Source organism: Rattus norvegicus, chromosome 2, assembly GCF_021556685.1.
Source record: "Rattus norvegicus strain SHRSP/BbbUtx chromosome 2, alternate assembly SHRSP_T2T, whole genome shotgun sequence".
NCBI classification, from domain to species: domain Eukaryota; kingdom Metazoa; phylum Chordata; class Mammalia; order Rodentia; family Muridae; genus Rattus; species Rattus norvegicus.
In genome coordinates, this window is record NC_141535.1 from 13284559 (window position 1) to 13300518 (window position 15960).

A 15960-nucleotide genomic window follows, 5' to 3' on the forward strand; every position below is an offset into this window, starting at 1 on the left:
ACGTGACCGGATTTCTCAAAGCTCCTAGCAGGATGTGGAAAGGATCAGTAACTTATGCCCCAAACCAGTCATGATCCAGTGCAAGCCTTCTTGAAGCAGAAAGTAAGCATGTCTAATGCTTGGGGGAAGGCTCTTAGACACTATTTACTGACGCTTCTGAGCAAGATCCTATCTGGACTGTTTCAGTCTTGAGGGATTAGACTAGGCTAAACTTGGGAAGAGTGAAAATATTTGGTTCCTTGGAGATTTTTGTCTTTGAATTTATTTCCTTATCTTTATGCACATCTGCATATATCTGTAATTATAAAGCATGTTTTGAATTGTTGCTGATGCAAATTTGTTCTAACTCCTATTTGAAAGTGATTAAGCCCAAAGCTTTTTGTGTTACTTCCAAACTCTACCTCCTTCTACTCTTGGCATAGGGTGGGACTCAAGTGTTGTGTTCTGAGGGCTGAAGTAGTCAGTGTTGGCAATTAGAGAATCAAGTCATCCAACTACCTAAAGATCACTACAGAAGCACCAGTTGCTTATATCAGAGTGTGTCTGTGGGCATTCACATAGTGAGGTACACTAGCACTGCAGAAGGCCAAGTGTCTGGATGGAGGGCCATTAGTGAATGATGTCTACTTTGATTCAGCATGGTAAAGCTTGGGGTGTTTCCTAAATGTCTGCTTTTTCTCAGGGTGATTTCACAGCTAGGGTAACTGTGACATCCAGTGACACTTAGATGTCTAGGCACTGCCAGACATCTGCCACAGGCTCAGGATCATCCTTGCAGTGTGGCTGCACTCACAGTGACTCGATTCCAGAGGAACGCAGCTCTAAATGGCATAGACTTTTGCCAGTTTGAAAAAAAAGCAAATGCCTTCTTAACAGGATACAGTCACTGAATATACTGTGAAGAGAGCATCTCCTACTATATAATATTTTTGATATTACAGAATGGAAAGATATATAAAAATACTTTAATTGTTCTAGATGATCCATGTTGTCCTCATGTCAGACTGTCTCTAGCATACTTAAGCTTTCCTGAATTTTATTTATTTGTTTGTAAATTTTTTATATAACATTCTAAAAAGATTTTATTTATGTGTATGTATGTGCATATGTGGATGTATGTCTACAGCAGCTTTGACCCCCTAGGTTGGAGTTACTGAGTCCCAGGATCTGAACTATGGTCCTCTGCAAAAGCAACAGATACCCTTAACCATTGAGCCATCTTCCCAGCCTCAGTGGAGGACTTTTGGGGTCAGGGTCTAATGCAGTGCAGGTTGACCTCAAACCTGTGACATAGCCAATGATGGACATGGATTCCTCGTCCTCCTGCCTCTACCTCCAAACTATTAAAGGCATTAAAGTATTAAAGGGATTAAAGGGATTAAAGGCATTGGTCCTTACATATGACTTTAAATTTTATCTAATATACATAGGCAGGCATAGTTTTGGATCCATGCCTAGGTCAAGAGCTCCCTTTCCCAAGCCCTTACTCTCACCTCTCCCAACCATACACAGTATTGGATCAGCAGCTCCATGTTTCACATGACTGTGTTCAGCTGGTCACACTGGTTTGGTCAGGGATAGAAGTGTGGTCCAGTGTGGACCAGTCTCTTCCACTGACTCACCTCATTGTGTGTGTGTGTGTGTGTGTGTGTGTGTGTGTGTGTGTGTCTTATTCTTGAAGCTAAAAGACGGTGATAGAGCGGGACCTTAACTGTCTTCCTATTCTTAACGTCACAGCTCCTCTTTTGCAGTGTAATGTAAGCGAATTGAAGGCATACAGTACATGCCTCTAATCCCAGGGGCAGGGGTAGAATAGTCACAAATTGAAGGTTACCCCCAGCTATGTAGTCAGCTTTAGGCTAGCTTGAGCTAACTAGGACCTTGTATTAAATAAACAAATAAAGCAAGTGATTATATTTAAGATTTATTTCCACAGAAGTTTATAAATACCGATATCAGTACCCTGTGCATAGACCTTCTTTTCTTATCTTTCCACAGCCCACACACTTACATGTGAGTATAGACCCATGCTTCTAGCAGAAGTATATGTAGATATGTTTATCCTCTGCCCTTTTTAAACGCTAACGTTTAATAAAGAATGAAAGATAGTACTGGCATATAAATGGCTAAAGTCTAACTATGAGCTGTTGCAGATTAATTTTTGTACCTTGAAAAAAAGAACTAAATTTTATAGTATCTGGTAAAATGCCTTGCTTGTAATCCTTAGATGCACATATTTTTGACTACCATTTTCACAGGCTCTAATAATGCGTATATACATGGGCATATACTTTAAAACCTTGTTCCAAAAAGAGGTAAGAGACTTGATGATTTTATTTAATCAAACTCCTCTTAAGAGAAACATGAGTTACCTAGGAAAACTTAAAAGTTATTAAATACAAAACATGATTTTAACAAATATTTAGTGAATAATAAATGTAGGCCTCATGAGTTACTGTATGTTGTTCTAATGGAATTCAGACAGTTCTTGTTCTGCATTTTAGTGCTTTCTGTCTCTGTCTTCCTCCCCTCTCCCTCCTTCTCTCTCTCTCTCTCCTTCTCTCTCTCTCTCCCTCTCCCTCCCCCCTCTTTCCTTTCTCTTTCTGTTCCTGTCCTACCCTCCTCACAGGAAGGAAGGAAACAGGAAACATAAAAATGTACATTTCCATAATTAGTAACTGGGGCTGGAAATTTTTAAATTGATTCCATTTAAATCATTAAAAATAACTTAAAATATCTAAATAAAGTTATTTAGATAAAATATCTATAAGAATAAAGAGTGTTTCTATAAGCACACTGGCTATATTACTACACAGACATACTTTCCGAGTATCTACACAAGAAAATCAAACACATATCTTACTGTTTTAGTTATCCTAGGTCAGAATTATAGCTTTATATAGTCTATAAACACAAACTTATTAGTTTATTATTACATCTTCAAATTACTTAGTATGTTAGTAAGATATAAAGGAGAAATGCCACTTATTTTTCCTAAATAGGCTATTTGAATTCCACAAACTTCATCTGAACAAAGACTATATCCAGGTTCTTGTATAATTTTTGATTATTAATTGTTTCACTGGAATTGTTGAGCAGATCATAGCATTGAATTTAATCTACATCACACATGCTACTAATTCTATCACTATATGCTCTTAATCACTCATTTCAAATGGAAATCTAGGAAATGTTCCCAATTTCCTTGTTTCCAATTTATTGTTTTAAAAGAACTGCACTGCTTTTTGAGGCTTGATAATTCAGTATTTCCTGGGAATGTCGTTTTTATCTCTGTAGTTATCAGTCTCCAATACTTTTGAAGTCTTGTCAAATTAAATCAATGACAAAGGAAAACCAGGGCTAATTTTAGCATTTCCCTTCCTGTTGCTATGTTCCTGCATGCTTTACCAAGAGTCTGTCTGTTTCTTCATAGTCAGGCTGTATGGAGAAACTAGGCACCCACTATGAATGCTCAAGTAGAAGCTTAAGTGATTTTTAGCCTATTCTAACAATTTAAGAATACATTCTTCAAAGAAACTTTACCTTCACACTAAAACAATGAGTTTTGAATTAAGCTGCACTGTTAGAAATGAGAGAATCTGATTTCAGAGTCAATGCAAGACTCTCATTTCTTTTGTGGGCAAAGTAGATTATTCTACCATGGTTTAACATGGTGACTCGAATGACCATAAAACCGAGCCAAATGAATATACAAGCCAAGTTAGATTTCCAATTACCTCTACTGTATGTGGATAATGCAAACAAACACAGTTTACATTACAATTCTTCGATTAATCCATAATCTAATCTGGTAATGCATTTAGAATGATTAACAAAAAATTCATTCTATGGATAATCTCCAAGCAAATAAATATAGTTTATATCCAAAAAATACACTACCATTAACCAGAATTAGAGACTACAAAATAAATTGCAGAACCCACTGTACTATAGCACAGAAAAGAGTTGGCCATTGTGAAAATAAAGATTTCTAAACATAAATATATACATACATTCACATGCAGAAGTATATACAATCACAAGGATACACATATGTGCTTATTTATGAATTCATAAATATTTGTGTACTCATGGGGTGTTTGTGGAGAATACACAGGAAACCATTAGCAGTGTTTCCCTTTGAGCATGGCAGGAAAAAGCAAAAGGAAAATGGAAAACAAGCAAAACAGCAAGAAAGATGGACTTCTGATTTGACATCGCCTGAGTGTTTTTGTTATATAATATTAGAATATGCTATCTCCAGTACAAGAGAAACTTGAAACAACTAGTCAGCAGCATAGAGGAAAGACATTCCATCACTCTACATTCTCACGTTAATCTAACTTGTAGTAAACATGACCCTGGCATCTTAAGGAAGTAAGAAAGGATATCAGTGTTCACACAGAGTGATCTCATTCGAAGAACAAACAGAAGCGAAGGTCAATTATCCTTAGCCAAGCAGGAAATTTGTGAGTTGTTTGTTTCATACCAAATAAGAACTCTGCTGTTTCCACACTCCCACCATGAGCTTGGTGTCTGTGCGGGGCAGGCATGCACTCTAAGAGGTCACAGACTATCCTCCCGAGGCTTGGTGGTCATTGGATGCCTCTTGTAAAATCATCCTTTCCACCCATCAAGCACATCCCCCTCTTCATACAAAGATATGAATCATATTGGAAAAGTAGAATATTCAGCACAGTTCAAAATCTCTGCTATTTGAGCCACTCGTGCTAGCCTCAGCGGCACTATATGTACCATGTATTTATACACTCTGGGACAGACACAGGGCCAGCTTCCTGCATGGATTAGTTTCATATTTTCACAGTTTTCAAAGGTGGTATAATGGTAACCTGATCTGCAAGGTAGGCAAGAAGTTATATAACTTGTTTATAAGTGAGAGGTTTCTGCCGACAGTGTAACTGTACTCTCACTTCACCATGTCAGTATTCAAAGCTGGTGACAGAAAAGTAAACTGAGGCCATTAAATAAGTTTATCCTAACACTGAGAATGTGATGCAAAAAACAAACCAAAACAAAACAAAAATAAAAAAACAAAAAACCAAAGAACGATCATTTGTTATCTCAGAATGTTTGTTTTAAAACATTTTTATTCTCTTTATTATGTGTGCATTAATCTACAGATGTATGAAGATGCACATGTACCACAGTACATATGTGGAAGTCAGGGAAAAACTAACTGGCCAGTTCTCCCCTTCCAGCATCTGGTTCTGGCAATCAAGCTCAGTTTGTCTGTCCTGACAGCAAGCATTTTGCCCATTCAGCGATCTTGCCAGCCCACATTGACAATTCTGTCACTCTTAACCCAATGATTAAAATTGATCAACATTACTCATACATAGTATCCAATTCCCTCCTGAACTGCTAAAAAATATGAAATAGAATCAACAGTGTTGACATTCTTTCACGGTTTATTAAATTTTCATTTCTTTTATTTTGTGTGTGTTGGTGTTTTGACTGTAAGTATGTCTATGTACCATGTATGTGCTTTTTCAAGGTTTTAATCAAATTCAACTCATAGGCTTGGACTAATACTAGTCTATTTTCCTACACAGCGCTTTTAAAGATAGATTTAGGTTTTTAAAAAATCATTTTAGCACGTGGCATTTTATAAATGAAAAGTGTAGTTTGGTAAAATGACAACCTCTGGCCGCAAAATAACTTATTAGATGTAAGCTACCTAAAATTCAGGCATTATTGGATTTTCCCCTTGTGGTCGCACCACAAACCATGAAGGATGTGTGGTACACCATCTGAAACGTGTTACACTTCCCTGCCACTTGCGACCATTTTCCTAAATCATGAACCACACAGAAATATAATTAGCCTACTAAATAAGCATCAGGCACAATTAGATTATCTTGCTGACCAGAAAAGCAGATATGGAATAAACGGATCTTCATTAACTTTGGTTAGTACCCACCAAAGAGGGGCTCCACTGGAAATACATGTGAAAGACATTTCTGTTGGAATGTACCTCGGTGATTGGATCACTATGCTTCTGGAAATCGTCTCTCCAACTCCAAAAGTATTACTGGCTGTGAATACTCTTAACTTGAAGGAAGTTTCATTTCCTACCATTTGATCCATTTGCTCTGATTCTGCCAAATGCAGACACCTGATCCAGGCTTTCTCTCCTGCAGCATGTCTCCTGGCGTTGTACCCAGAAGCATCTCCCTAAACCTGTTCCAAGCTACTACCTTCTGATTGCTCCCATACTCAGACAAGAACTGTGAACGGGGTTCCTGTGTGAGTAAGATGATGGCACATGACAGGCTACAATGGACCCACATCTGCCTTCATGCTGTTCCGTGTAACCTAGGTCTGTGTGCTATTCTGCTCACACTTTACATTACCACCGAGTTTATCTTACAGCAAAATTCTCAGCCATTTATATTATGTTTGTATTATATTTTATCACTGCTACAGTTGACTTAGTATGTAATCTGCGATTACAGATTTTCTGCGTTGGCTCCACCTTGAGCCTTAACGCAAGCAGCTGCTGTAACTATCTTGTAATCTCCGTATATCTTCAAATCTGATAAGCGGTTTCCTGTGTTTTCATCTAAGTCATTAATCAGAAAGTCAGAATATGTCAGGGACAGGGACAAAGACCTTCAGCACACCCTGCAGAATCAGTCCAGGCAGATAGATAATAACCTACATAGTCTTGTACTTCAGCTCAGAGCAACTCCTAATGCAATCTCGCAATCAGAAAAAGTACAACAAACTTACCCTAATTTCAGGAGAAGTTTCGGTTTATGTCTATGGCTGAGACTTATCTTTAAACCCACTGACATAGATATTAAAGAAAATGACATGTTTTCCGTGATTGGAGGTGTGGAAAGTTCTACAAAGCACTAATTTGAGGAGTTAGAAATTATCATCCCCTGTGCAGATTCAGAACCGTGCCCTGGAGAGAGGTCAACATTTATTGAGGTGGGCAGCAAGTGGCAAGGCCAGAGCCCTACTTCATGACTCTCCACACCTCTGATGCTTCTGCTGTTGTTAATGACTGGAAAGACTTTGCCTCTTCTTCAACTGCTCCTCAGGTCAGAACAGGAGCCTCTGTCCATCGGATATTAATGGTGGATATGCGTGAAAGAGGCTTCCACCTCCTGCATGCCTCACAATCAACCTCTGTGTGCTAAAGTTCTGAACTAACAAAAGACAATGACGGATGCTGTTTACTTTGTTTCTACTGACAGTTCTGTGGTCTTTAGCAGGAGCAGTCTCCCCTCCTGGTACAACTAACTCTAGTAACTGGCTTCCCCCATTCTTTCCTACCGCCAATTAACCACAAATTATGATGGTTTGTATGTGCTCGGCCCAGGGAGTGGCACTATTAAAAGGTGTGTCCCTGTTAGAGAAGGTGTGTCACTGTGGGTGTGGGCTATAAGACCGTCATCCTAGCTGCCTGGCAGTCAGTCTTCTGCTAGCAGCCTCCAGATGAAGATGTAGAACTCTCAGCTCCTCCTGCACCATGCCTGCCTGGATGCTGCCATGTTCCTCCCGCCTTGATGATAATGGACTGAGCCTCTGAACCTGCATGCCCCAATTAAATGTTGTTCTTGTGAGACTTACCTTGGTTATAGTGTCTGTTCACAGCAGTAAAACCCTGACTGAGACGGACCTCCTCCCCCCCCCCGCATCACCGGAGGGAGGCAGCGGTGGGCGGGGAATAAGCTACCAACCTGAATAAGCATCCAACTAAACTGGCAAAGGTATAGGTAATGCGCCACAGCAGCCACGGCGGAACAGCTCTCCTCGCTGAGCTGGGGACTTGCATATGCAGATGCCAGGAACGAAACCTGGAAGAAACAGGTAGTTCTACTTTAAGTCACGCTAAGATTCATGACAACCATCCAGAAGATAAGCCACCTTTGTCTGAACGTGTAATCGAGTGAGTCAAAGGCAGAGTTGCCTGATTCATCTCAGGCAACCTCGAAGGGTAACGTGTGAACTGGAGTGTTTCTAAGAACCAAAAGAAGACAACACACCATGTTTCATGTTGTTCTAAGTCTCTCAGGAGCAAATTCTCAGAGTAAACTATATTCTTGTGACTGCTAGATCAAACTGAAGTGTTGAAGCCCACTGTTCCAGGTAGGCAAGAAAGAGAAGACAGTATGGAAATGCCATTCCTGGGTAATGAGACAGGGAGATCAAGAAGAATCTTTGACTTCTTTTCTTACCTGAAACCTCTTGCCAGGTAACAACAAATGGAACAAACAAGTTTCAAGTATGTTTAAGTTTTCAAGTTTTAAAATTACCTAAATGGTGGGGTTTTATTATCACATTCAAGCCTCTCACCTTTGCATCAAAGATGACTTTTTATTTCCATATTATTTAAATTGCATGTGTATTTCTCTCTTTCCTAAAGCAACTGGATCGTAACTCGTTTTATAAAAAGAATCCTCATAAACATCTACCATATTGTGAAGTCGTCATCATGACAACCACCATCACATCATTTTACACAATAGAAAATAATCTGCATAAGGACAGAAATTCCAATTCTTTAATTCTTGATGTATTTCAAACATGAAATATTTGGCACCCAGTAGAACTAGATAAACACTTGTTGAATAAATGATCAAATAAAAAAATACCATTTTGTATTCTTCCAATATAAAACTACTGTGGGGCAGTGCCACCAGACAGAAGAATTGTTCAGGCTGTAGTTAAGTTCAGAACCCCAAAAATCTCATAACGAGAATGGCAGGAGTTTGAACTAGCTCCTGACTCGGCTCCTGTCCTTGAGCACGTGACCATGACATCCCATTAAGAGAACCATGACAAATGGTCATATAGCATAGAAAACTAGAATTCTCCATGCTAATGAGGTATCTAAATAGGCCCTGAGTTTAGCCAATGAGCTTCCCTTCCTGGGCATCCTTCCTGTAAAAGATATTTAATCTCTAGTCCACCCTTCAGAAAAGATATTCATTCTCATTCACCATGAATAAAACAGTTTGGACAAAAAGGACTGTCTACTTCATCAAAAATCTGGAAGGGCGTGCTTCCTCATACAGAGTCTGGTCTAAGTGTCCCATAGAAGGCCCTCTTCCAGCCCCTCTGTATTTCAGGCACTCACTGAAGCCCAGCCGAATCCTGCCTGTCCCAGGCTCAGCAAAGGCCTGCGGACCCCCATTCCCAACTCCTCATGGTCCTGGGGACACAGGAGGATGGGAATCACAACTCTCAACTCCTCGTGGCACCTGGGGACACAGGAGTTTGAGAAACACAGCACCCATCCTAGATCTAGCTGTTTCTGGCTTGGAAGAACAGACTTGGGCTCCTATCCTAGACTTCATTCTGCCTTCCCTGAGCAGTTCAGCAGTGCTCTGGTTCCCAGTGGCAAGGCAGACATGCAGCCTGTTGCCAGTGTGTTTCACCTCCCCAAGTGGTATGTTGGGGGCTCAGCATCCTGGTAGAGAGGCAGAAAAGCAAATCAATAGACTACTACATCAAATTTTATGTTTTTCTTTTTTTTTTTTTTCCCGGAGCTGGGGACCGAACCCAGGGCCTTGCGATTGCTAGGCAAGCGCTCTACCACTGAGCTAAATCCCCAACCCCTACATCAAATTTTATAATGAAAATTTTACTTAGTGAAAGAAAGGTTGGAGTGACAATATAATTCTATGATATCTGAAGAAATAAACTCTGGGCTTAATTTCCTTACCAGCAATAACAGAAGTTGGCATAAAACAAATGCAGCCCCTTTCTATTTTAAGATTCCAGAATTATTTGTAAAAAGTGAAGATCCCTAACAATTTTCTGTTGATTTATTCCTGAGTTTGGCATTTTTAACATACACTGTTAAAAACCAGCGAGAGCCAACATTTAAAATAGAAATTATAATTTCACGGTGTATTGTTTTTAATAACCTAAAAAAAGGCTCCCCCCCACCCTAGAAAAAAAAAGCTTACTTTTCCAGAACATAGCACACAGGAGTTTTGGGATCATATAGCTTGTCCTTAGAGCATGTCTAGATTTCCCTAGACTCTTGTGTAACTTGTGAACTATAAAATATACATTTCATAAATCAACCTTGTATATGCTAAGATACTCATTGAACATCTTCTAGGGACACTAGGACTTGGCCTCTCTTCCCATGGAGGCTTTATAAATGTACCTACAACAATCATAAGCTTCCCACTTTTGACTCTTTGAGATGAACTGTGTAGAAATTTGAGACACTCGACCTGAACAGTTTATAAAAAATAACCATGCAAATTGCAACGGAGAATGGATATTTAATATCAAGCATTCTATTAAACTGTAAGTGGTATGCAAATTTAGATCTGCTCTCCTAAAACTGTTCTTAGAGTCAAACCACTGCAGGTTATTGTTTAAAAACTGCTTCTACTTCCAGAAAATACTTTAACATCACAGATTCCATTTGTAAAGTGTGTGTGGTAGCTTCAAATTTTTGGTTTTCATCTTTCTTTCTAAGATATAAGAAGACCAGTACAGTTTTGTGAACTACAAAAGCTGTTTTAATCTTCTCTGTGAATATTGAGGATTATGTCTCACTTTGTGGCAGAAAATTAGTCAACAAGACGAAAATAAGCTGCCTTAACCTTTAGCAAAAATGAGCTAAGATACTTCAGAAGTTTATGCCATGTGAACAAGCCTACCCCAGATGATATATTTAAATACTGAGGTGAACAATGTAAAATGCACATGGTCTCCTCAAAGCTCACTGAACCTTAGGGCTGTATTACCTAAGAACAGATGGGTTCTTAGCACTGTACTTCCCCAGTGCACTGACAGATACCAGGATAAAAATTATTTCCGTAGCTGCTCTAAGAGCAAAAGAAGGGACTCTTCAAAGGTTGTCTGTCATTTGTATGCCAACTCTAGCTGTGGCTGAATAGCTGTTCCTCTCAGAGCACTGTGCTGGGCTAGAAGTGTTCTTGTGATGCCAAGAAGACTACATGCCAGCCTGATCCCATGTGTATCCATGTGCACACACATAGAACTCACCCATGGATGGTGTCCAGCTAGATTGCTCTCACCTCGGCTTAATAAAGCTAAAAGGAAGTCCTAACCGTATAATTACAGCTCATTGGAATTCAGAATTTGTGTTCATATTTTAAGACCATCAGTCTTTCTAGAGTTGGCATGATGTCTTCTACAAGGCTGAAGCAGGTACAAGCCTCATCTCAAACTGCTGAAATTCTACTGATTCTCAGTTTTTATAAATCCATGGCTTACCACCAGTTCCTATTGGTAACTGATAACAAATGCCAATGACATATACAATGCTGTTCTCATCTCCATATTGATACAACACATGTACATCATAACAGAAGCTAAAAAATATCAGCCCCCTAGATCTGACATATCATTCATTTAAGATGAAATAAAATTTTCTTTTCTTTCTTCTGCTGGATGACAGCTCGACTGTGCCAACAGGGAAATACAGATATATTTGTCTCTGCTTGCTGCTAAATCAAATCTAATAATAAATATTGAGTTTCCTGTTTACCTCAATTCTCATTACTTCTTGGGACGTGTTCCCCTCCTCACCCACTTGGCTGTGGAGACTTACTTTTCTCTGATCTCATTCTTCACATGACTTCTCTACTCTTCACCTGTCCCTAAACACTAAATGGGTTCATTTAGTGTTGACAGGGCCAGTTAACTCTGCCTGTGCACACTAAATGTGGTACTTTTTGAGGCTCTTTAAACAAAGAGGACACTAGTACTAGCCAAGCCAAGTACAGTTCTTTCTTGTAGTAGGCTGTCTATAGTGGGAAGCAGCTACATGCATGATGCAATAAAAATGTAGCAAGTGTTTACAACAGAACAGACTGAACCCAAGGGAAAATGTAGAAAATGGTTAGCTCTGTAAGCACGAGCACAGGACCTTTCCAGAGAGAAACTAAATCCCGTCTGCTTCCTGTTCACTTTCCTTTTAATCCATTCCCTGGTGCAACTTACTTACTTCTATTCCAAACATGTACCCTTTGTTCTGCCTTGTTTTAGTTAGAATCTCTTTCTCATCTTTCCAGATGTGGTGGCTTAAATGTGCTTGCCCAGGGAGTGACACTATTTGGAGGTGTGGCCTTATTGGAGGAAGTGTGTCACTGTGGGGGGTGGGCTTTAAGACCCTCATCCTAGCTGCCTGGAAACTGGTCCTCTAGCAGCCTTCAGATGAAGATGTAGAACACTCAGCTCCTCCTGCACCATGCCTGCCTGGATGCTGCCATGTTTCCACCTTGATGATAATGGACTGAACCTCTGAACCTGTAAGCCAGCCCCAGTTAAATGTTGTCTTTGGTCATGGTATCTGCTCACAGCAGTCAAACCCTAACGAAAGCACAGGTGAATTGTCAGCATTGCCATCGACTTGTGCCTATTTAATTCAACTAAACAAACATTATGGATGCCAGACAAGTGTTCCACCATGGAATTATAAGCTGTTCTCTGTGTTTCTTAAACATAGGAGAATTAAATGCTCTGCAAATCTCAATTCTCACGTGAAGCAGACAGGAATGTCTCAGAAAATTCTTATTGATAATAAGAAGGAATCCTGTGTCACAGCATACACACTTAGGAAACAGATTGTGTGATGTCATGGGGCATGGTAACCAGAGTTCCCATGTCATGTTCAAGCTTGTATATATCAGAAATTCACCCAACATAGTCTCCCTTTTAACCTACACAGAGGTGTTTGTAGTGGCAACCTAAGGATGCAAGTGTGCTATTTGCTCCTTTTTTCTCCCCTTGTAGACAGTTAATTCAGTTGGGATCATTCCCTTCTATCCTCATTTAGTGAGAATTTGTTCTGGGAATAGTTGTCTATTCCGTTTCTGTGTCAAAACTACCATTCTTTCCTATTTTAGTTTGCTAATATAGTAAGTTACATTGACATGTGAATACTACATCAACCTCATACACTTGGACAGCGATCTATAGTTGTGATGCATTAGGCTCTTGGTTTCCTAACCGTGCTAAGAGGCTCAGAATGCTGTGTGAGGGGTGCTGGCTTACAGAACAGCTCCTTCCAGTCAGCTTAAGGATCCAACAGTAGTAGAGTAGTTTTTATTTTGATCTGTTATTATTATCAGACACTTTACATTTACAGACTGTGTAAGTCTAACATTTTGTTGTTACAACTCCTGTCTTAGACATAGTTATCTTTGAAACATACTTAGATAATATAATTTCCTCTGCATTTGCCCTGATTCATCTTTCCCTGGTGTTTCTTGTGTTTGTGAAAGTTCACATTCCCACCTGCTGCCATTTCTTCTGCCTGAAAGATTTCAGTATTTCCCATAATTCAATACTGCTTGGCAATACCTCCCCTTGGCTTCTATATTTGAAAAAAATATTTATTTAGCCTTCATTTGAAAGCTATTATGGTCAATAGATTTCTTCTTCAGTTCATAAACATATAACCATACTGTCTCCACATTTGCACTATTTCTAAGAGGAAATCAGTTTTAATTCTTACATTAAATTTTTAGTTCTATATTTGTAGCATTAAAACTTTTTCTCCTAGTGACCAGCTTTGAACAATCTAAATAAAACAGTCTTGTACACATCCCTTCTATTTCTGCTTGTGAATTATAGATGGATTAAAGAGTTTATAACTTCAGAAAGCTTGGAAACTTATTTTCAAATATTTTTCCATGTTCTCTCTTTTCACCAAGTGTTTCTATGATCTCAGTTACACACATATATCAACCCTTGTGCCTCTTCCTACAACTCCTTAATATTCTCTCCATCTTCAGGATTTCTTCTTTCTAGTATCAGCTTTAGACAATTATAGCACTATGCTTTTCCTAATTCTTCTTTCATTACTTCTAATCTGAGACAGATTAATGTTTAAACTTATATTTAGGTCACATGTCATAACGTTTATTTGTGGATTTGATTCATTTTAAATATTGTTAAAACACAGTAGTCGAGACACCACCCAGACCTGAAGGGAACTGGTCAACAGTTCTCTGCACCCAAATCCCATGGGAGGGAGAGCTAAACCTTCAGAGGGGCAGACATGCCTGGGAAGCCAGAAGAGACTACACTCTTCCCACATTTCTGAATCCAGAGGAAAACACCTAACGCCATCTGGGACCCCGGTGCACGGGGGTCCCAGGAAAAGGCGGCGCAGGCCATCCTGGTTGCCGCCCTCACCGAGAGCTCAAAAGCAGCCCCCCGCGAGAAACTTGAGCCGCAGGACCACAGGTAAGACCAACTTTTCTGCTCCAAGTGACCTGCCTGGTCAACTCAGGACACAGGCCCACAGAAACAGCTGAAGACCAATAGACAGGAAAGCCACACGCCCGAAAGCAGAACACTCTGTTCCCATAACATGCTGAAAGAAAACAGGAAAACAGGTCTAGAGTACTCCTGACACACAGGCCAATAGGATGGTCTAGTCACTGTCAAAAAGAGCAGAACAGGGTAACACCTACTCAGGAACCCAAGCAACAGAAACCAAGACTACATGGCATCATCAGAGCCCAATTCTCCCACCAAAGCAAACACTGAATATCCAAACACACCAGAAAAGCAAGATCTAGATTTAAAATCACATTTGATCATGATGCTGGAGGACTTCAAGAAAGACATGAAGAACTCCCTTAGAGAAACGCAGGAAAACACAAAAGGAGGAATCACAAAAATCCCTGAAAGAATTCCAGGAAAACACAATCTAACAGGTGAAGGAATTAAAAATGGAAATAGAAGCAATAAAGAAAGCACACAGGGAAACAACCCTGGATATAGAAAAACAAAGGAAGAGACAAGGAGCCATAGATACAAGCATCACCAACAGAATACAAGGGATAGAAGAGAGAATTTCAGGAGCAGAAGATTCCATAGAAATCATCGACACAACGGTCAAAGATAATGTAAAACGGAAAAAGCTACTGGTGCAAAACATACAGGAAATCCAGGACTCAATGAGGAGATCAAACTTAAGGATAATAGGTATAGAAGAGAGTGAAGACTCCCAGCTCAAAGGACCAGTAAATATCTTCAACAAAATCATAGAAGAAAACTTCCCTAACCTAAAGAAAGAGATACCCATAAACATACAAGAAGCCTACAGAACTCCAAATAGATTGGACCAGAAAAGAAACTCCTCCTGTGGAGTTGGGGACTTAGCCCAGTGGTAGAGCGCTTGCCTAGCAAGTGCAAGGCCCTGGGTTCGGTCCCCAGCTCTGAAAAAAAGAAAAGGAAAAAAAAAAAAGAAACTCCTCCTGTCACATAATAGTCAAAACACCAAATGCACAAAATAAAGAAAGAATATTAAAAGCAGTAAGGGAAACAGGTCAAGTAACATATAAAGGCAGACCTATCAGAATCACACGAGACTTCTTGCCAGAGACTATGAAAGCCAGGACAGATCCTGGACAGATGTCATACAGACCTTAAGAGAACACAAATGCCATCCCAGGTACTGTATCCTGCAAAACTGTCAATTACCATAGACAGAGAAACCAAGATGTTCCATGACAAAACCAAATTTAAACAATATCTATCTACAAATCCAGTGCTACAAAGGATAGTAAATGGTAAAGCCCAACATAAGGAGACAAGCTACACCCTAGAAAAAGCAAGAAACTAATCGTCTTGGCAACAAAAGAAAGAGAAGAAAAGCACACAAATAGAATCTCACATCCAAATATGAATATATCAGGAAGCAATAATCACTATTTCTTAATATCTCTCAACATCAATGGTCTCAACTCCCCAATAAAAAGATATAGATAAACAAACTGGATACACAATGAGGACCCTGCATTCTGCTGCCTACAGGAAACATACCTCAGAGACAAAGACAGACACTACCTCAGAGTGAAAGGCTGGAAAAGAACTTGCCAAGCAAATGGTCTAAAGAAGCAAGCTGGAGTAGCCATTCTAATATCGAATAAAATTGATTGTCAACTAAAAGTTATCAAAAAAGATAAGGAAGGACACTTC

At 39.6% G+C, this 15960-nt stretch overlaps 1 protein-coding gene across 1 annotated transcript in view; it reads right to left on the reverse strand.

Moving 5' to 3' along the window:
- The window catches only part of Adgrv1 (adhesion G protein-coupled receptor V1), a 579866-nt gene that overhangs the window by 191628 nt on the left and 372278 nt on the right, over nucleotides 1–15960 (reverse strand). Inside the window, exon 84 of the mRNA XM_087635923.1 lies at nucleotides 7713–7829. Within this exon, the coding sequence (XP_087492049.1) occupies nucleotides 7713–7829 (117 nt within the window). The remainder of the gene's footprint in view (nucleotides 1–7712; nucleotides 7830–15960) is intronic.